Source organism: Branchiostoma belcheri, unplaced genomic scaffold, assembly GCF_001625305.1.
Source record: "Branchiostoma belcheri isolate BF01 breed outbred unplaced genomic scaffold, Haploidv18h27 scaffold60, whole genome shotgun sequence".
Lineage (NCBI taxonomy): Eukaryota > Metazoa > Chordata > Leptocardii > Amphioxiformes > Branchiostomatidae > Branchiostoma > Branchiostoma belcheri.
The window spans coordinates 1,019,479-1,045,032 of NW_017804243.1; the positions used below are offsets into that span (position 1 = coordinate 1,019,479).

The following is a 25,554-nucleotide window of genomic DNA, read 5'->3' on the forward strand; positions in this document are numbered from 1 at the left end:
ATAGATCATAACTAAACCCTAAACTGCTGCCAAAATAATTTTGCGCTTCCCTCCACTCCTGCTCTCGTACCCAGGGGACGCCGCGAGTGATTCTGGGAACGACGCGGGAAAGCGCGCGCGTTGCATTGTGGGCGGAAGTACGTCATCAGACAACACGATGGCGATCCCCTTGTCGAGGTAGGAAAGAAAAACTCGCTCGATTTTCTGTCGAATTTTAGGTTTGTGGGGCAAAAAACGAACAAAATGTTAATTTTGAAGATATAAGATAGCTTTGTGTCTCTTTTGGTGGGAGTCTTTATGCTCAATAGTTTTATTGAAGCCCATAAGGCTTGAGATTCCGACTCCAAAGCTCAGAGGAGAGTTCAGTAGGCCATGTATTTTTTTCGCATCGCCTGCAGCTACATAAGTAGGTATGGTGTGGTTGTGGATTTTAGTTTGTCAGGGTAAAATATCTATAGATCAAAACGTAGCCAGAGTTAACTAAGCTCAGATGAGTATATATGTGTCTAGATTTGATATGGAAAGCGACCAAAAAATGGTGATAAATTTGTTTGGTGGGGAGGGTATAAACGTTAGCCGCATGAAAGAAAGGAAACACCAAAAAATTTGTTTTTCTTTCATGGTTTTTCTTTGGTCACATTATGTAATCAAAGGAAAACCATGCGAATGCAATTTTTTTACTCACCAGCTCAGAAAAGAACAAGAAACAGTCATGCCCTTGGAGTTTATTATGATTATGAATCAAGAACTGAGGTGTTCAAAAACTTGTATAAAATAAGAACTATTATAGAGTGGAACTTGTTGCCACCAAGCACAGTTGGGGCATCATCACTCAAAAGCTTAAACAACTCCTGCAATTAACTGTGGAAAGATTGGCTGTAACAAGTCGTTCGGTGTGATATAGCTAGCTACCGCCGCGCCGCATGCCTCCGAAGCTGCTGTTTTATGCTAAAGGGCCTTTATACTGGCCCAGGCTATCCCTACTAGTAGATACAAATACACAGCCATACAGATATAGATACAGATGACCAACATTACATCTTCAATATCATTTCCCAGCATCTTGCCAGCGCCGACCCAGCTGACCCGAGAGGAGGTAGACTACCGGGAGAGGCTCCATGTTCCTCAGACACAGCTGATGGTGGCGGGGAGGGGGGCGGCCCCTCCATACGGGCACAGGCAGGGATGGGTGCCTCGTTCTGCAGAGGTAAGGGCTTGTTGATTTGATTATATGGATGACATCCTCTGGGAACCCCAAAACTGATGCAAGCGTGCGAATAAAAAAAGTTTGGAAAAAAAAAGATGCTTTCATTATGAAATACGTGGTCAAGAAGGTGGAACAAAGGACACAGACAGAGTATGGTATAGCGAATAATCTACTCTATAAATTCATTTCTTTACAGTTTCGTCTTTTTCGTTTGATTTTGGCCTGCTACGACATTGGTATCGTTTTCCAATATTTTTTATAGCTTACGGTGTATATTTGCAACTGTTTTGTACGATTTACAGTATGATAGAAAGCCTTTTTTGGAAACGACTGAATCAACACGGCCTAAGGGCTTCTCTCACAGGGAAGGAAATGAAAGTGATCTCGATCCAGTTTTAGATCAATGAATCTAGCTAATCTGAAGAGCTGGTCGTGACATAATACGACGCTGTGTATGCAGTACATGTATTTACAGGTTCATTGTACCGGGGAAATTCCCCACACTAGCTCTTTTTGACAAATTGCAAGCACAATGAACAGTGGACCACAGCTTTGCTCAAATGCAAGACTTTGCAAATGCAAGACTTTGCAGCAGGCCAGCAGCACAATGTTTTTTTGCTTCTAAGGGGGCACACCCCAGTTTATTTTGGGTCTCAATTCGATTCTGCATACCCTCAACTCTAGCGACCGTCTCTTTCAGGACAAACCTCTTAAGCCAAAACACTCTGTTTGCAAATGAAGGATATCCCTCTAGCTACGAGAACAAAAGAATTTCAATTTCTTTCACCTCTCACATTTTAGAAAATTTTAGGGGGAAAAAGAATTTTTCGCTGAAAAATGATGCCAAAAATTGGCCATTTTCACGTGGAATTAAACCCATCACCCAGATTTTTGCCACTGATATGACTTATATGGTCGGAAAGAGAAAACCCTTATGTATTATTAAGAAAAGTATAAAGAAAATCCTAACACTGAGATTATCACAATAGCCCGTCGCGCGAGGCATAGCTACAGCACCCCCAGAACGCATACAAGGCAAAACTAGGTCAAACCGAAGTACCGCGCTCAGGGCGGAAGGACACCCGGAAGTAAGTCTCGGGCCCGAAATCAATTTTCACCCAAAACACGCCACTTCTTACACTTTTCAGCCATGGTAGTAGCTAATCCCATTTTGCAGCAGATTATGAGAAATGTAAACTCAAACATGAACCATCGGAACCCCTTTGTCACTTTTTTTCCGGGCACTATAGTGGACCCCTGTCGCGGAAGAACTGGTGTGTGCACCGTTAAAATAAACCTTGCTTTTGGATGGTATTATTTAAGGCAACAAGCTAAATTACAAGTGTAATTTGAACCTTATTTTCCCCCAGGACTTCGGCGATGGTGGTGCGTACCCAGAGGTCCATGTGGTGCAGTATCCCCAGGACATGGGCAGGAAGAAGGCCAAGGCTTCTAACTCACTGGCCTTACAGCTGGACGCAGAAGGCAAGGTCAAGTACGACGCTATTGCCAGACAGGGCCATGGGAAGGACAAGGTATGTATGAAGATGTTTACAGGATTCTCAGAGTTCTTAGTGTGGATCATAAAGAGATTTTATAGTCAAGTCAAGTCAAGTCAAGTCAAAGTTTATTGCACAACTAATGTACGGATACATCGTATGGCAATTAGGGGTACTAAGTACAAATCTAAAGTCTAAACTAATGCGTAAAAGAGTACTACATTCATGCTGTATATGAATCGAACTTAAGTTACATCGTACTAGTATACAAAAGGAATGGCAAACATTATACAGGGGTTCTGTAAATCTACAACTAAATACTACTCTGTCCTATACTTAAGTATTACTAGTATAATGGATATATATATATATATAGTTGATTCCATTGTTATGTGTAAGCAATCAGTTGACTGTTTCGGAAATGACATTGTTTCTTTTAACTAAGGCGTTAGAAATATATTGGCCTATATATGGTGAGATTGCATCGGGGCATGACATTAGAAAAGTAAAGGTATCTGAGACTGTCTTAGGTAATGTAATACTTGTGTTGTTGGCGATAGAGTTCATAAGTGTTTGTCTTTCTTCATTGTAAGCTGGACATGTTAACATAAAATGCAATTCATCTTCTACAATATCTTTGCAAATAGGACAACATCTGTGGGTGGCTGGTACATTGTTATGGCGTCCCTTTTCTATTTCTAAACAGTGTGAACTAATTCGTATTTTGGTTATATTAGCGGCGAAAGATTTGTTTTGTATTAGTGAAAGATATTTCTCAAAAACGAAGTCAGATTTGACTTTGGAGTAGGTTTTCAGTTTGCTGTAATTTCTGATATTTTGCCTCCAGCCAGAAACAAACGTGTCTTTGAGCCGTTCTTTGAACACGTTTCCAAAATGTTTGGCGTTAACTACTGGGTTTAGCCAAACATTTTGGAAACCGTGTTTACATAACATGTCTTGCACATGAACGGCCCAGTCGTGTTCTTGTTCCACAGCAATATCGTAAGCTTTCTTAACTATTCTATCGTTAGGGAGGTTGTGTAGTCGGAGCCAGTATTTAATAAGGTGGGTTTGTGTATCAATGTATAATGGAAACGCTCCTAATTCTCCCCTTACGGCGGCATTGACGGAGCTTCTGGGAACACGGAGCAGTATTTTATAATAGTTTAAGAGAACATGTTCTAAATCTGGAACTTCGTATGAAACTGAGGGTTGTTCTATAAATATGTTTTGGCTTGCTATTTGGTTTGAATTTTGTATAATGTTTTGTTTATCACTGTATTTCTTAAGACGGACGAGTATAGGGCGGTTGGGTGGATGGTCAGTTTTCTTCCCCATACGGTTTGTCTTGAGGATATTTATTTGTGATCCTATTATCGGGTATAGAATATTAGATAATATATCACGTAAATTTTCATTTGGAGATTCTACTATTCCTTTAAAAACTAAGTCGATTTTCGATTTTATAGTTGACTGCATGTTTTATACAAAGTCAAGTAGATCCTGTCTGCAAGGATGTACATAGAAATCTTGGTTTTAATTTTAGTAAAGTTGTTTCTTGATTTCTATTTATGTTATATATTTAACCAGGGGGCCCATTGATCCTAGTCCAGTAATATAAAGTACATTTTTTGTACCATTGATGTGCATGTACATTATGATTAAACTTGTTAAGGGTGAATGAAGCGATTTTTCTCACAGAATGTGTCAATCCTAGATTTTAGCAGGCTTAGTTTTATTGTTGGTCGTTTGTTGTAAATGTATCTTGTAGGAGTTATTCTTCAAGTAAGATAATATCTTGGTGGTGTGTTCATCACAGGTGGTGCACTCCAGGTTAACAGACATGATACCCAAACACATCACTGATGAGGATGATCCAGAACTACAGAGACCCACAGAAGAGGATGTGGAGGAGGTGATGTTACAAACTACTTTTTTTGTGTACATTCAGTCATTGCAAGCATTTGGCAGATGTGCAGCTAATCTCTTATTGGTCGAACTGCTAATTGCCATTCTCTCATTGGTTGAACTGCTAACTGCCATTCTCTCATTGGTTGAACTGCTAATTGTGAATTGTCATCATAGGTCTATTACTTGAATACTTGAGTATGCTACTTGAAATGTCTGACAGTTTTTAAAATCTATCCAGTTGCTTGAGTAACTGTTTTCTTGTGAACTAATTTTATTTCACTCTCTCTCTCTCTCTCTGAGTACAGACAACAGAGAAGACCAGACAGGCACTGGAGAAGCTGGTGGAGTCGAAGATCTCGGCTGCCATGCCGGTACGGAGGGCGGAGAAAACAGCGCCCGCACAGTACATCCGCTACACACCGTCCCAACAGGGTGTGGCCTTTAACTCTGGTGAGTCCGCTGTTTTAAACAGTAAAACTGTCACTCAATAGTCAATACAGCAGTGTTTAGCACTGTTTAATGTTACAACAATGTATGTAAGCTTGTACATTGTGTACCAGATCAAGTCAGCCCTAAACTAGAGTTCCAGGATCTCATACCTTCACCAACCCTAGCATCTCCAGATCACGAGATATCAAAACTGGAGGTTCCGCTGCAGTACCATAACGGTCACCGGGAGGCTTGAAATCTAATCATTTCAAGATCTCATCAAGACCTACCCACCTACCAAATATCAAGGGTCCATCTAAGCCTTCTGGAGTTAGGCCTAGGAAAAAGTTATAAATGCCAACTTGTTTGCCGTGACCAGGTGCCAAACAGAGGGTGATCCGGATGGTGGAGATGCAGAAGGATCCCATGGAACCTCCCAAGTTCAAGATCAACAAGAAGATCCCCCGAGGACCCCCCTCCCCACCTGCACCCGTGCTGCACTCACCAAACAGAAAGGTCAGTTCCATGGAGAATTTCAGTCTTTTAACTCCTTTCCTTAAGAAAAAATTATTTTGTACATAACATGGAGTTAGCTCTCTTCCCATTTTCCTATTACAAAATACAATAGAACCCCCTCTTACTTGGCATATAGGTAAAGGTAGTCCCATAGCCCTTATTAAGCCATAAAGGGCAGAGCATTGTTAGTCAACTTTGGTTAGCGCGTAGCATTGGAAGGTAGAGCCCATCCCTGTCCATCTACCACCTTTTACCGCCCAAACCAAAGTCAGGTACCCATTTTAACACCTGGGTGGAGTGAGGAAAGTCTTGTTAAGTGCCTTTCCCCTTAGGACCCAATCTCCAGCCAGGAATCAAACCCGTGACCTCTTGGTCTCGTGTCTGCTTGCCTAGCCATTCAACCATGTTGTGATGTTGTATCTGCCTTCCTCCCCCTTCAGGTGACCGTGAAAGAACAGCAGGAGTGGAAGATCCCGCCATGCATTTCCAACTGGAAGAACAACCGAGGTTACACCATCCCGCTGGACAAGCGTCTGGCAGCCGACGGCCGCGGGCTGCAGGGGGTCCACATCAATGAGAACTTTGCCAAGCTGGCCGAAGCTCTGTACATCGCCGACAGAAAGGTAGGGCTCTTAGTTCCCATATTAATTGATATAGATAAGGGTGGTAAAGTCCTCTTCATTCCTATATTACTGTAATTCACATTATGTTTGCGGTCTGAGAAAAATGGCGTGTTTACGAAACTATATGTTCACGGTAATAATAAGTTTGCAGTTCAGAAAAGACTACGAAAACTGCAAACATAAAAGTATTGTGGAAAAATCCGGAATTACGTTATGTTAATGTCGTACACAGGAAAGAATTCCGAAGACCTTTCTTTTTAGAGTTCTAACAAGGGAAATCGTAGATTTCAAACCTCCGGGTTTTTTTTGTGTTCTATTGGTTTAGGTTATTTGTTTGTGTGTAGTATGAAAGTTATGTGCGTAATATGTTTGTATGTGTTTGATGGCTACTGACGGTTGGTTTGGTATGGACTGTTGATTAACGTGTCTGACAGCCTGCACCGTCACCCGCGCCATTACCCCCGCCGTCATTGCTGCGCCGTCACCCAAATTTTTTATCGGAACCAGACACCCCTCTGTTTGACCCCTTTTAAATGCTAAGACCCAAAACTGCAACCTCCCCATTCCTTAACAACATGGTAAATTCCATTTTCAGCATGGCGGGGGTGTCATGAGCACTTAAAAACATTTTATTTCGACGCCCATAAACACATATGCAATTAAACAAAAACGTTCTGCATCATCTGCAGCCCAATAGCAATACGTATACCGAACAACAGACCAATCCGTCCAGCCGATCGCGAGAAACAGCTACTGACAGAAATGTTTTGAACCATAGTAAAACCTCCTCGCGGAAGGATATCTCCTTCCCCGGAGGTAAATATGGTATGGCTAATGCCTTGGACGTTTTGGCCAGCTCTTGAGGATTTTAATTCTTGCTCTCTAAGCTCACCAGTCTGTACAATGAATACCCGGTACTGACAACATGGGATAGTTTAAACTTTTGTTCATATCCAGTTCATCATTTGTTTCTCACCAGGCTCGTGAGGCTGTGGAGCTGCGTGCACAGATGGAGAAGAAACTGGCCCAGAAGGAGAAGGAAAAGAAGGAAGAGAACCTGCGGCTTCTGGCCCAGAAGGCTCGAGATGAGAGAGCAGGAATCAGGACACATGCTGCCGGTAAAACCACTTCTTTGGTTGGTTACAGTTAATTCAAACCAAGTACCAACTGTACACAAATCTTTTGTGAAAATTGTTTGCACTGGTTATAAGTGAAGCACAAAATTGGTAAAAAAAATCGTAAAGGAACCATTTGTACCTGCAGAGTAGGACCTTTGTCTGTTCTTTGTACGTTTGTTGGTTTTTGAATGGATGTTTTCCTATTTCAGTTGACGAGGACAAGGATGCAAGGGAGCGAGATGCACTGCGACACGAGCGGCACAAGGACCGGCAGAGGGACAGAAACATCGCCCGGGCGGCACCTGACAAAAGGTTAGGGGATGCAATGTCTACTATTTTACATTGAAATACGTTGTTTTTGCTGTTAACAGTCATAGTTATGTTTGCCCTTACAGGATACGGAGGGTAAACATGTTGTTTTAGATCCTCTTCTTTCACTCCAAACAAATATGCAGCAGACAGATGTTACAATGGTAGCTGGTGCTGTAGCAGACACCCTGTGGTGTTGGATTACATTATGTAGCAATTGGCAGGACAAAGTTGGAGGAGCTGGTCACTGTACATATGAATGTGTTTAGAACAAACAGGGCAGTAGTTTGTTAGGCTAGACGGTGTTCTCTGCAAATTTACCTTTCTAGCTAGGTCTTGTTTCATGGTTTGCACATATTTATGAATGTATTTGATGTTGTTTTAGAACCAAGCTTCAGCGTGAAAGGGAGCGTGACATCACAGAGAAGATTGCCCTGGGTCTGCCCCATGTCGGGGGTGGAACAGGAGAGACCCAGTACGACCAGCGACTCTTCAACCAGAGCAAGGTCAGTGGAATACATAGCTGGTATCTGTATCAGTAACCACATTTTGGCGTAGCACACCAGCTTTACAGGCACATGGTGCAGCGGCAGCTAGCTACATTATACTGAACAACTTGTTGCCCCTAACCCTTGAACATTTGAATATAAACTTTGTTTAAAGCTATCTAATGATGATGCCCCAACTGTGCTTGGTGGCAGCAAGTTGCACTCTGCAATGGTTCTAGGAAAGAATGAGTTTTTGCTGGTGCAGTTATGAAAATCATAATAATCATGACCCGGAACTTCCTGTCAATCTTTCTAAAAACACCATTGAAAAATAATCTGTTGTGTGATAACTGTATGATAGAAAAAGTCATTACATTTTATATTTATATGGTGATTTCCAGGTTTTCTACTTCATTGGAAATACTGTCATAATGCAAGGATAAAGTACTTGTAGTCAGTCATATTTTCCTTTTTTTTCCAGGGCTTAGACAGTGGGTTTGCAGCTGGAGAAGATGAGAGCTACACAGTGTATGATAAGGCCTGGCGATCGGGTGCCAACATGGCCCAGAACATCTACCGGCCCAGTAGGAACGTAGACAAGGACTTGTACGGGGACGACTTGGACAAAATCATCAACACCAACAGGTTTGTGAACCAGTTTTCTTGTCTTGGTTACTTTTTTCCAGGGGAAATATCTTGCAAATTAGGCACATTTCTTGTATTAATTACTATAATGTAACTCGTTATGAAATCAGTTTTAACTGTAATATCCAACACAAGAAATTGAACTACCTGAATTTTCAAGTATTTTGACTCCAGTCTTTGTCAAGGAATGAATAATCCACCACTTCTGTGAGGTCAAATGTAGATAGTATTAGTAGTGCATGCAACTGTGAGCAGTGGTTCCTAAGTTGAAGAAAGTTTGTGGAGTCTCTATTGAGGGATGGTTGCAATGTTCCGATCTAGATGGCTTCTTTAGTACATACAATAATAATCTTGACAAGATGTCTAGTTCTGTGTCCAAGATTCTTGCGTAGTCTAATGTGACTGAATGTCTAGGCGACTCTACATGTATGTGTTGTGAATCTGAATCTTACCAAAATTGTCGAGATAGGCCGTTTGTGCTCAAGGAACCTAGCCTTGAGTATCTTTCAACTTGTTTCAAAATGACTTCTACCAACTCATAAACTAATAGTAACTCATGCTTCATTGTGGTCTCTCTGATAGGTTCGTGCCTGACAAGGAATTTAGCGGCACCGATCGCAGCCGGCGGCGCGATGGGCCGGTACAGTTCGAACGCGTGGAAGAAGAGGATCCCTTCGGTCTGGATAAGTTCTTGACGGAAGCTAAGAAGGCTCAGAAGCGCCCTGCCGACGAGGCAGGCCGGTCTAGGGACTATGACTACGACAGGGGCAGGAAAGAGCGAAGAAAGGAGTAAAAACAACTGTTTAGAATATGTCAACACCTTTTTGTAGTGTTTGACATTTCTAGCTTGTTAGTACATTGTGATTGCTTCCTATGTTGTAGTTCCTCACCAGAACATGTACATAACAAGGGGGTTTAAAACAATCAGAAGACATCAAACTATTGTATTGTTTACGTTATGTGTATCAGATCTTTCCAAATGTGTCATTTTGGAACACTTGTACAAGAATACCCATATGACTAATATGGAAAACTGATGTTTCGGAAACATGTCGGTAGTACATGTATTTGTGTTGGCTGATCTCCCTCCCTCCCCAGAATGTATAGCAATTTTCATGTCAGTATATAAATAACACTACAAACTATGTAAACTTTTATCTCTGATGTCACCATGAAGCACTAGTTTTGAAGTTCTAATAACACAAGGATCTTGGTAGATGAATAAATTTGTATTTCCTAGTCAGGACCAGTAAGCAAAGCTTTTTCTTCTTCGTAGGCATATTTGTTCATATTAATGATTCTTTACGTATCATTAGATCTACTTACACAAGTAAATCATTGTAAGTATTAAAACAGGTCACACCAAGTTATTTGATACCCACAGTTGAGTAAAAGTTTTCCATTAACAAATTTACCCATGTAAATCTAACATGACTTTTACAGAGATAAAATGCTAAGCTTTGACAATGTTTAATGTCTACAAAAGTTTGCAAGAATTTTTTAGAGCAGATTTCAAATATTGTGCTACTTGGCTACCCTTCAGCTTAATTCTTTCCCAAAAGAAACTTTCAAGAACAGATAAATTGCTGTGGCCTTAGAGATTGATATAACGTGTAATTAGAGTAAACGATCAATGAATACTGTGTAATGCACTTAGTTTCTACTCCTACCTTTCTTACATCTTAGTTGAATAAACAAACTGGTCATTATCTCCAATTTCTGTTTTTTTTTAATTATCAAAGCATGTACATTGTACATTTGTAGCAATGTAGGTAACAAAGTCACATAGCTAATAAATAGTAGCATGAGTTACACACAAAGACATAAGAATTGATTCATTTTCTTCTGAATTCTTCGTATTACTTAGCACAAAAATAGTGCATGCATACACATAGACAGAGATTTAAGCATAGGTTTTAATCCACTTTTACTTGTCATAAGATCAGTCTTTTTGTATCATGATTAGCAGCCATGTACAATTTATAAAAAGTACAACGTAGTAGAAATTGGCCAAATACCATAGACGAATATCATGCCAGCAGATTTAGCCAGCTACTTGTAAACTGTAGCCACTATCCAGCTAACTTCTCTGGCATTATCTTCAGTCTACTTAGCCAATTTCTACTATTTTACCAGTAGAGGTTACAATTTAGTTGGCCAAAATTTTTATGACCAATATCACCAGCAAAAGACTGAATATCAGGATCCAGTGGAGTACTGAGATTCCTTCGTTCTTTTTGGCTCTGTTTGTAATTCATCATCGCAGCTCCTTTTTCCAAAGCCTTTTCCCTCAGCCACAACCTGTCTGACTGTAATGTTTATCCTACATTCTTCCATAAACAAGGCCGACTGTTCCCAAGACTCTTCCATGCCACCAGGCAGCATAGATTCATGAACTCCTTCTTCCCCACCTTCCTCGCACAGCCCTTCTGGCAGCTGTCCTGCCATTGGTGGTTTCAGTATCTTAGGGACACCGTGATAGGCTAGTCTGGTGTCACCTGACATGACCATGATGTCTCCATTCCTGAGGAACATGGCCGTTGGCTGGACTGACTTCGTCTTGCCACCCAGTAAGAAGATGGCCGTCTGTCCGAAGCTGATGAAAGAAGTACCGGTATATAAAATGATTCAGTACAGGTAAACAGGTCATTCTATACAACCCGGTGCTGCAAAGCTGATGTGTTACACTGAGGGTGGTTATATACTGACTGTACAGAGTAAAATGATACTGACTGGAAAAGTAACATTCACAAAGCAAATGCATTATGTTTACTTTCACATGGTCTAGCCTAACAAACTTCTGTTACTCTTACACAAATTCATACGGTAACCAGCCCCTCCCACTCTGTCCTGCCATTGCCACATAATGTAAACCAACTCCACATGATGTCAACTACAGCACCAGTTACCATGGTGACAGCCATCTGGTCCAGGTCATCAACCTTCTTTGTTTGGAGAAGAAGAAGAAACAGAGCAAAAACAGTATGTTTTCCTACGGTAAGGGAAACCCAAATTGATTCCAGGTAGTACCAGTTTACCTGAAGGATATGATAGGCTTAGAGTAGTCCAACTCCTGGTGGTCGACATGTCCCCCTAGCTGAGAATCCAGTCCATAGTAGTTGACTATAGCAGACTGTGCCTTGTAGTGAGGGAAGCCCAGAGTCTGTGCTACATGTGTGGACAGCTGGGCCAGGTCTGTAGGGAACTGTGTGTACCTATCCTGGTGGTACTCCTGGAAGAAATACAAACATCAAACAAAATGTTTGGATGCAGGAAATGAGTACAGTATACATGTACATGTACCTGGAAAAGTATACATGTGTATCTGAAATGAGTATACCTGAAGTGATCATCATCATCTGTCCTCTTTTAAGAGGTGTAGCAAACAAAGTTGATAGTTTCCAGAACTGTTTGTCTTTCATTGCTGAGGGAAATTCATGCTCCTCTAAATTACAATGTACTTTCTGTTTCTGTGAGTTTCTGTGTTTTGATTGGACAACCAATTCCTCTCTTTGTGTCAGGAGTCAAAAGCTTTAGAATGGCTGGTTGGTTCTTAAGTACGTACCATATATTCAGATGGTGACGTTTCACTACCTTTGTGGCATTTGGCAATGTTTCATGCAATTGTGATCCATCAAGTTATTTCAACAAAATAAAGCTTTATTACTCATCAAGTCCAGTTTTGTTCATTTATTGATCTAAAAAAGCAGTATATTTGCAATCCTGTACCTTTTTGTCCCAGTCATAATGATATCCCAGTGTTGTCCACCTCAACTTGTGAAGCAAGGTCTTGGGCTGGGTTTTCTTCCCTTGTTGCAGTCTGTATTTTCTTTAAAAAAAGAACAATGTATAACTGTGATCTTCCTGGAAGACTCAAAGTGTGGTGCGCACAGTTTGTGCTGTTTCCAAGACTAAAATGGCCCCTTAAGATGTACAACATATCCATGTCAACTGTGGATCAGATTGACAGGAAAGCCAATTCCTACTTTCGGCGGTGGTTAGGTGTACCAAGATGTCTGTCAACAGTGGCATTGTTTGGCGACAACATGTTAAGCCTTCCGCTTTCATCTATTGCAGAGGAATACAAGGAGGCCAAAGTTCAACTTGTTCTGGAGTTGGAGGAGTCTCAAGACCCAGCAGTGAAAGCGGTAAACACGAACATCAGCACTGGCAAGAAGTGGAGTGCTAAAGAGACCATTAGCCAAGCAGTTAGCCGACTACAACATAAAGACCTAGTGGGTGCAGTTCAGCTGGGAAGAACCGGTCTTGGATGGGGGGAGCGAACACACCGGTGGTCCAACGCCAACTCCAGAGAAAGGAGACAGCTGGTAGTACAGGAAGTGAGAAGGATAGAGGAGGAGAAGAGAAGAGTGGTGGCGATTGGTCAGAGCCAGCAGGGTGCGTGGACAAACTGGGACGGAGCGGTAGAGAGGAGACTTAAGTGGAGCGATGTGTGGAACATCCAGAATGCCAGACTGAGCTTTCTGCTACGGGCGGTCTACGATGTTCTTCCCAGTCCCAGAAACCTCACCCGTTGGTTCAAGAGTGAAGAGTCCTGCCAGCTGTGTGGTCTTGAACAAGCAGACTTGAAGCACATCTTGTCTAACTGCTCAGTTGCATTACAACAAGGCCGTTATACGTGGAGACATAACAAAGCTCTCCGTCAAATTGCAGTAACTCTAGAGGAAGTGAGGAAGGAAACAGCAGGAACAGACTCACCACTACAGCCAATCCAGTTCGTAAGAAGTGGGCAGCAGACCTCAGGGGCAACCAGCAGTAGGAGCAGAATAGGAGGTGGCCCATTATGTAGAGGAGTGTGGAAAATGAGCGTAGATCTCGACAGGCAGCTGCATTTCCCAAGTAGTATCTGCGCAACGACATTGAGACCGGACCTTGTCCTGTGGTCAGAGGACCAAAAGTCAGTGTTGATAGTAGAACTAACGGTTCCTTGGGAAGAGAACATTCAGGTAGCTTTTGAAAGGAAGAAGACAAGATACGAGGAACTGGTCCAGCAGTGTAGGCTGAACGGCTGGAAAACTCAGCTCTACCCAGTAGAAATAGGAGTTCGTGGGTTTGCAGGGTCATCACTACTGCGGCTATGCAGAGACCTCCAGATCCGAGGGAAGGCACAGGCCCAGCTTGTCCGCCGTGTGTCTGAAGAAGTGGAGAAGAGTAGTTTTGTGATTTGGCTAAGAAGGAAGGATAAGAACTGGAAACAGACATCCCAGAAGTAGAGACGACTGTACCGGAAGTAGGATGGAGACGTCCACCCTACTGTCCCACCGCCCCGAGGTGTCTTTAGATGTAAAGGGACGAAACACCAGTGAAGGCCGGAGTCTAACTGACGATCCGGTGCAGTCGCCTCAGTGATGCTGGAAAGCATGTCATAGTCCAGCAGGTTAGTGTCAACCTGTATACCTTTTGTTTGTATTAGTTGCTGCAGCATCTGCAGGTACAAAGGTACAACACTTTGGCCTGCCAAACATTCGAAAACCAGAACAGTTCAACAACCCTAACCACAAGAAGGGTTGGTGGAAAACAAGGTCCAGTCCGACTGCACATTTATCATACTTCACAAGGGGGCACTGCTAAACACAGAAATGGTTGGACAGCTTTTCCCACCCCTAAATGGGGGCCTGCATACCTTTTTCGTAAGGCGTAATCAGGCATTTTTAGTCTTCGTAATCCGTAGGCAGCCTCCCCAAAAATCAACGTAATTCGTAATAGAACATTAACTGCAAAGTGTAAAGTTGTAATTAGCTCTGAGGCTTTAACGTAATTCGTAATTGGCGGCAAAAATTTTGCATAATTCGTAATCACTACCCTCCATGCAGGCCCTCCTAAATCAGACTGGACTTTGTTTTCCACCAATCAGACTGGACGTTGTTTTCCACAAACCCTCCACAAGATCACCTTGCCACCTTTTGCCATCTTTGTGGCCCAACAACCTGGTATTCTACCTACCTGTATTCTGGGTATCCTTCCTTCCACACATTGTCTACTCCATGCTGTAGTTTGTCCAGGTTTGTGACGTTAGGTTTACAGGGGTAGTCCCTGAGACACCGTGTCACCCAGTACCTCTGACACCCTCTCCTCCAGGGGTTCAATATGAACAGAAATCCTGCAGCAACATTTAAGGTACAACCAATGTGTTATCACACGCCTATTCTTGCATGCTCAATGTATATGGGAAGAGCCAAAAAAGCAGTTACTCAAGCAACTGGATATGATTTTGAAAACGTCATTGACGTCATTGTCAATTGACGTTTTCAAAATCATATCCAGTTGCTTGAGTAACTGCTTTTTTGGCGTATCGTATTACCTGGATGTCTAACCTTCATCGACGTATATGGGAAGAGCTCTACAATGTAACTACTAGTACATGTACCATGTGCATACTTAGTATATGCAGTTAGTGCAGTTAAAATTGGAGCTGTGCAGGTATTTTTTATATCTAACCTGTACTTGATAAGGTTTCATAATTTTACATCTGTATGTGGATTTTTATTTTTATTTGCTGCATGGACTGTTACCTATAATGTTAAAGGAAAAAAATGGCACTGGTTTCTAAACAGTTATTAGGTCAAATTGACCACAAACTATACACATAAAATCACTTTAACTTGAACGTACTAGACACTAGACATACATCAAGGAAAGTGTCCATATCCTCAAAGATTTGACAGGTCACAATGATATATCAACTACAATGTATATTATTCAATACATGTATAATTACTGTCTAGAACTTTCTGAGCCATGTCTTACGCTTACCTAGCAGTCCCTCCAGCCCAAACACTCTCCACTCACTCGGATGTAACAGCCCCAGTCTGGCTAGTGATTCGTGGTCAGTAATGTTCTTTGGATCAATTTGTACAGGTATTATCTGGAATAAAAAATAACTTTGATACCTTAATAACATTTAATAACATAAGACTTCTTGACAGGTGTTTAGAAGCTTCTATGTGACAAAAGCATCAGATTCAAATTCTTGAACCAATAAAAATATTCATAATTTATTAAGATTTGCCACATAGATTTTGTGGAAGGTTAATATGATAATTTGACATGGTGACTATCATCTTTTTAAGATGCCAGCACTGAGTAACCTTAATAATGATATACAGTACACGGTTACTTTGTTGTGGCTAATTTTTGCGGAGTGTTGTTGCTTAAAATATATGTTATGGCACAAACTACTAGTAACATAACGTTATAACGTTACAATTTGATCGTGTTCACGTAGATGAATTTTGCAGTGTCGTCTGCTACGAAGAATTCTAGCTTTGTTACGAGCTCATACCTTCCTGTCTCGCGATGTCTCGAAGTCAATAACTTCATCCAGTTTTGGTGCTGGGTCCTTTGCCTTATATCGCTTGAACTCCCTTCTAAAAACGTCCTCAGAATCCGGAGAACGATCTTCTTTTACATAGCTTTCCGGTGCCTCCATGTTGTCGTAAGTTGGACAAAACCAAATTGAAATCGGGGAGAACTCTTGGTAACATTTTATTTGTATGAATAGATGTATCTAAAAGCACTAATATTCGTGTCAATGTACTACACTATACAATCAATATATTAATTTTATTTAATTGTGCTGTTAAAAAGATACACTTTGATGTAAAACTGATTGGACGATTAAAATTTCTATCATATGGATGTACCCGTAACATAGTGGTATGACCTAAGTGCGTTGACCCTTGAAGGTTGAAGAAACATGGCCGCTTCCGTTGCGAGAAATCTCCAGCTGTACGTTGGAAGAGTCGCCTGGACTGTGGGACAAAGTATGGGCAGCTGATTCCCTTTCTGCGTGTTAGAGGAACTATTGCTGCTTCTTTTGGATGCTATTTCGTTCGTGTAGATGGCGCATTGTATCTGTAATCTTCAAGCAAAATCGTATGGACATGTATGCCCTATCACGTGTTTGCGCCCCCCACCCCAACCCATTTTCAAGTACAAATGTAGAAAGTTTCACTTTGCTATAATAATTATCGGTTTTCAAAAGCGATTTGTGTTTTTTTTTCTTTTACAGAGGAGCTGAAGGAATACTTTACACAGTTTGGTCCAGTAAAGAGAATCAGGTTACCATGGGTGAGTGTAAAATTGCATGTTCTTTGTATTATATATTATTACCAAGGAGATATATTCTAGTGGACTATAACCTCCTTGGGCTAACTAAAATTCATATTGTGGCTCCCCGGAAGTTAATGTATAATAATAATATCATAATATGAATAATTTACTTCCGGAAGTTTTGTTTTGGGTTAGATGAGCTTTTGGTGTTTGTTTCTGCTTGTCCGGACAAATTGTCTTTTGAGAGCACGTGGATGTAGGATTGACAGGCAGAATGGCAGAAGGTCACAGTTCACAGAATCTGGCTGGGAACCAACAGGAATTAGAGGTTGACATGGGGGAATTCTAGCCTGACTAAATCTGCGCTCCTAGCGGCCAGCGGCTGGTGTAATACTGGGCCAGCCGCTAGGAGCGCAGATTTAGTCAGGCTAGGGGGAATTCAGGAAGCCTTAAGAATTGCATATTTCCGATTTCTTGTTTGAATTGTGTTAGCATGAAATTTTGTACATAATTTTGTTACAAGACAGAAAGTTTCAAATGTGTACTGTAATGGTAATATACTAATAACTTGTGACAACATTGTATTGTTTCCAGAATAAGGACACTGGCTTCCACAAGCAGTATGCCATTGTACAATATCGGACAGAGGAAGGCATGAACAATGCCTTGGGGAGAGAGACACACCTTCTGGAGGGAAGCAAGGTATTCTTTGTGAAAAGATGTTTGTTTGGCATAACCGGTAAACCGCCTTTAGGCGTAACACAGCTGGTTTTGTACATGTAAGAACAAGCTGTGTAAGACCGGACTGTAAGGTTTGAACCACTCACACTAGGGAGGTCCCCTACTCTTTTCGATAAGTGCGGTGGGTTTTTTAATGTGCGTGGGGGGTGGCTCAAGTTTAATCTTGTTTATCTGCGCTTGTATATTTTTTATTCGCACATATATATTTGGTTCATATGTTCAAGTACAAGTATGTAGTTTCAAGTACATTGTATAGGCATCAAATTTTGATTGCCAATACCAATGAGATTGCCGGTATATGTGGTAAGTTACGAATAAGGCATCTCAAATGGCATTTGAATATCAATATTTTGCTGTTATTCTTCCAGATGCTGGTGCAAAGAAAACAGCTGAACTCCAATAGCTCAGAACAGTCCAGAAGAGGTCTGGTGGACCAAAATCCCCAGTAGTAGTAAATTAGGAAACCTGCATTAACTTTAACATAACTCCTCGTGTCAGACAATACAAACTGTAACTGAGTTTCCTGTTCTTACCATCATACCCTACAAGAATGTACGACGTGTCATTTTGCTGTTTCCAAACTTTTATTCATATGTTGTCCATTGATGCTTGAATGATTTGGCTACCCATATTGACTTTAAACATGTAATTATAAAAATAAGAAAACAAGCATGATATCATGGCATGAAAGTCCATCTATGTTGGTATATAATACATTATGACGAGAAGGCTAACATGGGGCCTAAACTTTGTATAGGTAGTACCATCCTCATCTTGGAGCACCTCGTATTGAAGTGGTGATCACGATATAGTATATATATGCTTTGTACAACCATTCCTTACCTATTGCAGCATAATACTGATGTTACAAATGATTAAAAAAAAGTATCAAGCACCTGTAAGTTGTATAACAAATTGATATTTCTTACTTTCACTGTTATACTATGATATTCAAACTTTTGTACATCTTACAAAGCAACTCATACTTTGTTTAGAACTCATCAGTTCACCACATGTGGTTATACAAGATAGAAATTTTGGTGGTAGAAATACATGATAGAAATAATGTATGTTACATATATGGTCTGTTTACCTCTATATACATATGTAGGTACACATATTATATACACTGGAGTAATGAACAAAAAGATATCCACAGTAGAATGACTACACATCAATTGCATCACTAAACTCAACCAGTTATAAAATTGTTACAATTACATGGTTCCTACTGCACCAATGATTCACAAAACTTTGTATCTTATACAAGTTATAGTACATGCTCTATCTCAGCCAAGCTGGGGAAAAAATACTGGCACTTCATATAAAATGTTCTATCTCTAGTTATATTTTTATGTCCTTCCTAGACTTTGTTGCACAACTTTGTGGAATTATATTGACCTTTTTTAAATGGAGGTTCACTACCTTCTACCAAATCATTTTTGGTAAATAATTGCAACCACAGTTCTATGGAAATAATCAGCATGGTACATACTTCAGTATGTACAGTATGTACCATCACACTTACCATTTAGTATGTACCACAAGCACATCAGTAGATTATACTGCACCTGCGCAAAACCCAGACTTTTCAAGGTTTTTTTTTATGCTTGATCAACATTGAGTCAGAATTTTGCCCATCGCAGACAGTATCTTTTCAACCACAACATTTGAAAACTAGCCGGGATGTTATCCTTAAAATACGCAAGTATGACATGTATGACCTTAAAGCATGGCCAGCCATTCTGCCGAAGAGCCATGCACAATACGTTATGGGCTTTCACACAGGCACAGTATGTTCTGCCGACATGCTTTTGGTCATGATTCCAGCATGGAGACTATCTGAACTGTACATGGCTTTTATTAGACACACCCCAGGAGACAGACTACCAGAGTCCAGTCATGATCCCGCCCACCCATCCAGGTGCCAGGAAGGCTAGGATGAAGACTGGAGATGGACACTGCATGTGGGTGGGGTCTCTCACATTCACACACACCTGTAGCATTAAAAAAAGGACCAGATGGTTAGTCCTGGGGGAAAAAATCCTGTTTCCCAACCGTTTCTAGCCTTTTTGGATTAAATCTTAACTGCTGACAAGCAAGGCCATCAAATACTCGATCTTCCATCTCAGTTTCCAACTGTCTCAAATGTTATTGCAAGCATTAATTTCCAGAGGCTAATTTTCATTGAGTAAACGGTGAAATATTTGTTCCTCACAAGAAAATGCAGGCACTGGCCCTTGTACAGATGCATGCTGTATTTGTAGGATCACTTCAGCCAAAAGAGCCCCTACCGACCTTAATTTTTTTCAGGACTGTAACTAGAAACACAACGACTTAGGCTTGTCTTTGTCAATCGAAACACCACATTTGCTGAATATTGGCCTGGCTTAAATTCCATATAAAAATGAATGTACAACAATGTCAACCATGCTATGTTTTGGTAGCATTTTACTCTTACAGTCATGTTACAATAAAAAAAACCTACATGGTTAAGTTCTCACCTGGATGTATTCGTTCCTGGGACAGAGAAGGCCCTGTACCAGGTCGTAGAACACCATGACCTCTCCGCTGTAGGAGCGGGAGCAGAAGATGTGGGACAGCTGGTTAGTTCCTCCAAAGTCTCCCTTCTTCTTTTCATAGGTCACAGACTCCTGAGGCAAAAAATGACCAAACAAAAGGTTCCTGGTGAGCTAGATTGCATTCCTAATTCTCAAAATATGACAAGGATTCAAAAAATTATCTAAAAATTCTAAGGTGAAAGAGCTCACAGTCTATAACTGAATAACTGACACAAATGAAATATTTGTTGTTATTAAAGTTGTGAAACCCACCTTCAGAAGAGGATTGATGTGGAATAGCTCCAGTACCTCCTCTGCGGTGGGAAGTCCGTCGTGTTGCCATGGCAACAGGCAGGTGTCGATGGCACTTCTACCTCTGCTCTTCCACCCAAACTCCGCCGAACCAGCTGGGTTATCAAGCAAATACTGATCATTATTTCTTACTGTGAGAGTTTAATGGAGTTGCTTTTTTTTCATTCCTCAAACCTGGGAAATCTGTTATTCTGACTCTGAAATCAGTATAACTGTAATACCTTTGTAATTTTCTATACTCAACAATATACACATTTGTTATCAAATACATGTATATACAACAGCATAACAGCCCGACTTGCATCCCAAAACTTACAGTAGAAGAGATTTAGTCTCTGTATGGAGGAGTGGACAGTAGAGAGGGCGTGGACAGCACGGTAGAAGTTCTGGTAGTCTTCAACTTGATCCTTGATGTCCTCTGATGATGGGCACAGGATGCCTGAATACAGTAGGAAGGAAATACAAGTTAGCAGATACAATATATGACTGAACACACTATTAGATGACACAAATCACATAAGGTATATTAAGTTAACCGTGTAAGTGATCTCAAACTAGTTTATCTCAATAAATTTTATGTACAGTCTAGCTACTTGTCCACTGGTAGTGGATAGAGAAGACAGATGCTCATAGAAATTTGCCACATGACTTCATGAACTGATAAAACTGATGTATCTTTATGATGAAGGTTAAAGCTGCCACATATGTCAACAACGAAAAAAAGATATCTAAAGACATGAAAAATCTGTCCCAAAGACTTGTTTTTCCTAGAAAAAACTATCATGAAGTGGAACTCAGTGCCACCAAGTATAGTGCATCATTAAACAATGCTTTCAGTTAGATGTGCAAAGGCTGTATGAAAAGGTTGTTCGGTGCAACAGTTATATAACAAGCTGTCACCACACCGTGTGCCTGCAAATAAAGCTGGCATGTAAACGCTGAAGGACGGATATGCCAGCTATACAGAATAACACATACAGACACACCCACTCACCATTCCTCCACCTCTGTGGAAGCTTGGTGAACACCGCTCCTTTTGGCACGGCGGCCTGGACGCCGAAGAAGCAGTTTGGCTCGTGGTTCCAGTCCGTCCTCCACTCCGTCAGCGACCCTGAGGTAGACCCCTCCACCTCCTCCTGGAAGCTGAAGCTGAAGAACGTCAGGCACTTCCAGAAGAACCCCTCACTCAGGACGGCCTGGAACAATGACAATATGAACTTTATTACATATTCACACATAAGTACAAGTTACAAGGGTAGGAGGAACAAGTGACCCGTAAACAAAAAATTAACAATTTCTATCAACAATATACACAAATTGTACTTTTTTCTGCTTCTAGTGTCTTTTACAAGTATGTCATACTTTTCATTTGTGTGAACTGCCCAACCTGAGGCCAAGCATGACTTTAGAATACCACTGTCAAAACAAGGCAATGCAAATATTCTCAAGATACTAGGTAGGTAAAGGTACATATAGTCCTATAGCCTTTCTCATGCTGTAGGGGCAGTACAATGTTAATCTGCTGTGTCTAGGGCAGTGTTGGATGGCATAGCCCATTCCTCTGCTTTAATTGCCTTTCACAAAATGTACCTGCCAACAGGCACCCATTTTACACCTGGGTGGAGTCAGAAAAGCCAAGTCATGTCTTCCCAAGAACACAAATTGTCTTAAGCCAGGAATGCAAGGACTCAAACCCATGACCTCTTGATGTTGTGGCCTTATAATTAGCCATTTTTTTAATAGCCACTTGGGCAAACAATTTTTAAAAAATTGTATATTCTTGCATGGGTTGCCTTACAGTTACAGTCAGCTAATGCCACATAATGACTATTACCTGTTGACATCTTCCAAAACATTTCAAACTGTAACAAGCTGTTACATTTTTAACAAAAGAAATAAGCAGTGACCATCTACACACACTACTGCACAGTATTTACCTGCCATCTTTTGCACACATGCCGGCATGTCAACAAGTCTTCATACGGCAGATACAGGAAGATTGCCATCAACATTTCTACAGTCAGCTGTTCGGTATAGTCACTGCCTTTCTGGCTTGTACTTAGCCGTCTTGAAGAATTATTCTTGCTCTGAGTGCAAGAGTCGTCCTAAAGAAATAAAGATGTGAAGAGGTTAATTTCAATTGGAAGTGGATCACTTGAAGATTTGAGGATACACAAAGTACAGACATATGGCATCTTTAAACTTACTTGAAACTCTAAGACATACATTTCCAGAGTTCACATACATGTGTACGTACATCAGCTGAAGTATATACATGTGTAAAGATAATTACCATCATAAAATAACTACATTTGCACCTACCATGAAAGGTATCAAGCTTCGAGGAATCGAGCACTGTATAATTAGCACACAAGATTACAGTCATTGTTGTTTACAGGTTTTTTTATTACAGTTTTTTTATTATGTTTTTTTTTTCTTAGAGCTAGCAATAACAAATCTGAGGGATGTACATTGTCAACTATTTTGGTGTGGCCTTCGATCTTAATCTAAAACAGACTGTTAAACATGCCTGAGAATGACTGGACTCTTGGATGTCCATCTTGTTGTTGTGCAACCCTGGATGGTTGACCTGTTTCACTGTACACTGCTGAAGGTAGGCCATGACAGCTTCTCTACTTCCCCAGGGGTGGCCCATAGTATGGATAACTGAAATAAAACAACAAAAGACAGTTTAATATTAACATACATGTACAACTGTTGAAAACATTGTCGCTACATACAGATATTTCTATTGAACACAATACATGATCTTCTGTAACAAGTTATGAATATGAATATACTCATATGATGATTGAATGATTTCATTTAATTGAGGCTGTGATTTCAGAATCCTCTAGGTGTTCTGGGGGGGGGTTGGGGGCATTGCATTAGCAGTGGGCCAACAACAGCAAGTTGACAAGGACAATATATACCAGTCAGCTTTACCTGCACCAGACAAGTTTTAACTGCACCACTGACTCAGAATTGAGAACTGTTCAGAGCCATTGCCATTTAATACTAGCATTTTTTTAAATACTTCAATGGTGGTTAACCAGTTTATGCACCAGTGCAGGTTAGGTGCAGGTAGACATCATAAATACCTGCATAATTCCAATTTCACCTGAACTAACCTGCATATGCAGGTGGGATTTTGACTTCGAGCCCTGGGGTGTTATTCATTGCACTCTTGGGCGGTGGCAAAAAAAATAGTGAGCATCTCACAAGTACCCTGAAGGGATGTGGCATTGTGGGTTATACAGATAATTATGCAGATAGGCAAGACATGGGGCACAGCATGGGGAAATGGCCTCCTGAGGACAAGTAACACCAAGGACTCAATGAAATAACAGGTGTCACACACCTGGAACAACAGGTGTCACACACCTGGAACAACAATACCACTTGCTGGTATTGAAATTTTCTGACTCTCCACTGTGGCACAGCATTCTTTTGGGTAGAAGTGTGATATGTCATCAACCCCAACTTTCTGGTTTGAAATCCCATGTGCATGTGCAGGTAATAGTGCAGTTAAACTTGCAGCTGTGCAGGTATTTCTGATGTTTACCTGCACCTAACCTGCACTGGTCCATGTACTGGGTATATGCAGGTTAGTGCAGGTCAAATTGCAGCTGTGTACATGTATTTCTGATGTCTACCTGCACCTAACCTACAATGGGCCATGTACATGTGGGTGTATCTAGATTTTTTAAAGCTACAGACTGACAGCTTGCTAGCTTCTGTTTGTCTTCTTAAGTTCTTTTCTTAGAAGAGTATGAACTAAAGGCACTTTAAGAGTTACCTATAACGTCACTTAAAGTACCCTGCAGTGATATTACTTACTGTCATATGTTTGTGCAAGTCGTTACTGCCTCATCTTTTGATTTTTTTGGCCGGTAATTTCTCCATTTCATGGCCATGGCCAATGCAGTTGAACAGAGCAGTACTGACTATCAAACACAGACAGTTGTCTGGGTCTTTGTCCTACAGTACGTGCTCAGTCACTTGTTCTAATCTTATTCTGGTATACGTGGTATTCAGGTCAGGTACTAGTATTTAAGCGGCGTTACATGAATGGGCCATTTGTTCAGCGTGTGCTCTGGGACCTTATGTAAGCGGTATTTTATAAAGGTACGGTATAACGGTACCGCGGCAATACAGCTCAATATCCCTTTAAATTAAAAGTCGGTAGAATCGCCGCATGACAGTACAAGTCGTATCGGCCGGCTACATCATCGTCCTTGACCGCCAAACGGCCCGACTTGCAACTTGAGCTGACGGTGTTGCAACCACTAGGCAACACGATCAAGTCTTGGCCTGGATGTCAGACACATGGACCTCTAGGGCGAAAGTTGTCCAACGTACGGAGATTAGGGTCTAACTGAGGGAGGCCGTGGTATAATTTCCTTGGGGCATGTTAGCCCCGGAGCCGAAGGACTGGCCTGCGTATGCCCAGGAAACAGTCTGGCACCGTGGCTACAGAAGTCTTTCGAAGTCGTAGAGAAGTCTTATGTACTAGATTTAAAGGGCTTTAAAAGTCGGTTACCTGGTAAGAACTCTTCTAAAATGCATCAAAGTCTTGGAGGAATACACTTACCTTTCCAAACGCACACTCCACTCACAACTTCAGAGTCGTGTGGTAATTTTCCCTTTACGTGCACTTTTACCTAAAACCTAAAAGTCAACGAGTTTATGGGACCCGCCTCTTCACGTGGTGGAAAATCCCACTATGGATTATACCATTCCGTCTAATCATAGGTAAATAAAATGTGTGACCTTGTATAAGACAATAAAAAAAACAACGTCGACAAATATTAGAATAGTTTTACATTTAATGTCAAACACTTGTTAATTATTCATCTTTATGATAACTTCTCCAAATGAATAAATTCTAGTAAAAGGTACCTGGTTTACACTTGGTCTGGTTCATGTCCATATTTGGTTGTCTGGTTAATGTTCATTGTGTAAGCCTCTCCCCCGGGCAGTGACTCGAGTCTCACAAAGAGGTTTACAGTGGTTGCCATTTGGAGGTTTACTTGATGGTTATTACATCTAAAAACACATACAAAATAGCTTAGATATTTACTTTATTAACATCCATAATAGCGACATGAAGATGTCACAG

General features: G+C 41.0%; 4 protein-coding genes across 4 annotated transcripts; 2 read left to right on the forward strand and 2 right to left on the reverse strand.

Moving 5' to 3' along the window:
* Positions 1 to 63: 63 nt before the first annotated feature.
* Positions 64 to 10,454, forward strand: LOC109482788 (SNW domain-containing protein 1-like). The gene is made up of 12 exons (XM_019785624.1): positions 64 to 177; positions 1,060 to 1,207; positions 2,578 to 2,742; positions 4,526 to 4,621; positions 4,923 to 5,067; positions 5,426 to 5,562; positions 6,003 to 6,185; positions 7,165 to 7,303; positions 7,513 to 7,615; positions 7,998 to 8,118; positions 8,582 to 8,745; positions 9,328 to 10,454. Exons 1-12 carry the CDS (start codon positions 158 to 160, stop codon positions 9,536 to 9,538), a joined length of 1,632 nt encoding a protein of 543 aa, XP_019641183.1. The 5' UTR covers positions 64 to 157; the 3' UTR covers positions 9,539 to 10,454.
* Positions 10,455 to 10,561: 107 nt separating this feature from the next.
* Positions 10,562 to 16,206, reverse strand: LOC109482789 (DNA demethylase ALKBH1-like). The gene is made up of 6 exons (XM_019785625.1): positions 16,049 to 16,206; positions 15,520 to 15,631; positions 14,710 to 14,866; positions 12,475 to 12,574; positions 11,784 to 11,977; positions 10,562 to 11,341 (listed from the first exon to the last, which is right to left on the reverse strand). Exons 1-6 carry the CDS (start codon positions 16,193 to 16,195, stop codon positions 10,945 to 10,947), a joined length of 1,107 nt encoding a protein of 368 aa, XP_019641184.1. The 5' UTR covers positions 16,196 to 16,206; the 3' UTR covers positions 10,562 to 10,944.
* A 228-nt stretch (positions 16,207 to 16,434) lies between these two features.
* On the forward strand, positions 16,435 to 18,090 carry LOC109482804 (SRA stem-loop-interacting RNA-binding protein, mitochondrial-like). The gene is made up of 4 exons (XM_019785644.1): positions 16,435 to 16,529; positions 16,778 to 16,836; positions 17,413 to 17,520; positions 17,928 to 18,090. Exons 1-4 carry the CDS (start codon positions 16,463 to 16,465, stop codon positions 18,006 to 18,008), a joined length of 315 nt encoding a protein of 104 aa, XP_019641203.1. The 5' UTR covers positions 16,435 to 16,462; the 3' UTR covers positions 18,009 to 18,090.
* Positions 18,091 to 18,496: 406 nt separating this feature from the next.
* LOC109482803 lies at positions 18,497 to 25,124 on the reverse strand. The gene is made up of 8 exons (XM_019785643.1): positions 25,027 to 25,124; positions 22,963 to 23,099; positions 22,370 to 22,537; positions 21,427 to 21,628; positions 20,749 to 20,871; positions 20,394 to 20,527; positions 20,064 to 20,213; positions 18,497 to 19,556 (listed from the first exon to the last, which is right to left on the reverse strand). Exons 2-8 carry the CDS (start codon positions 23,086 to 23,088, stop codon positions 19,446 to 19,448), a joined length of 1,014 nt encoding a protein of 337 aa, XP_019641202.1. The 5' UTR covers positions 23,089 to 23,099; positions 25,027 to 25,124; the 3' UTR covers positions 18,497 to 19,445.
* Between the last annotated feature and the right edge of the window lie 430 nt (positions 25,125 to 25,554).

Coding starts and splice junctions, on each gene's coding strand:
- LOC109482789 (XM_019785625.1), bottom strand. CDS start 16,195: ATGGAGGCACCGGAAAGCTATGTAAAAGAAGATCGTTCTCCGGATTCT. Junction 15,632..16,048: donor AGACATCGCGAGACAGGAAG/GTATGAGCTCGT, acceptor TTTTTATTCCAG/ATAATACCTGTACAAATTGA. Junction 11,978..12,474: donor ATTATGACTGGGACAAAAAG/GTACAGGATTGC, acceptor TATTTCTTCCAG/GAGTACCACCAGGATAGGTA.
- LOC109482803 (XM_019785643.1), bottom strand. CDS start 23,088: ATGGGCCACCCCTGGGGAAGTAGAGAAGCTGTCATGGCCTACCTTCAG. Junction 22,538..22,962: donor AAGAGTCCAGTCATTCTCAG/GCATGTTTAACA, acceptor TTATTTCTTTAG/GACGACTCTTGCACTCAGAG. Junction 21,629..22,369: donor ATGTGTGCAAAAGATGGCAG/GTAAATACTGTG, acceptor TCATTGTTCCAG/GCCGTCCTGAGTGAGGGGTT.
- LOC109482788 (XM_019785624.1), top strand. CDS start 158: ATGGCGATCCCCTTGTCGAG. Junction 5,563..6,002: donor TGCACTCACCAAACAGAAAG/GTCAGTTCCATG, acceptor CTCCCCCTTCAG/GTGACCGTGAAAGAACAGCA. Junction 7,304..7,512: donor AATCAGGACACATGCTGCCG/GTAAAACCACTT, acceptor TTCCTATTTCAG/TTGACGAGGACAAGGATGCA.
- LOC109482804 (XM_019785644.1), top strand. CDS start 16,463: ATGGCCGCTTCCGTTGCGAGAAATCTCCAGCTGTACGTTGGAAGAGTC. Junction 16,837..17,412: donor AGAGAATCAGGTTACCATGG/GTGAGTGTAAAA, acceptor TATTGTTTCCAG/AATAAGGACACTGGCTTCCA. Junction 17,521..17,927: donor ACCTTCTGGAGGGAAGCAAG/GTATTCTTTGTG, acceptor TTATTCTTCCAG/ATGCTGGTGCAAAGAAAACA.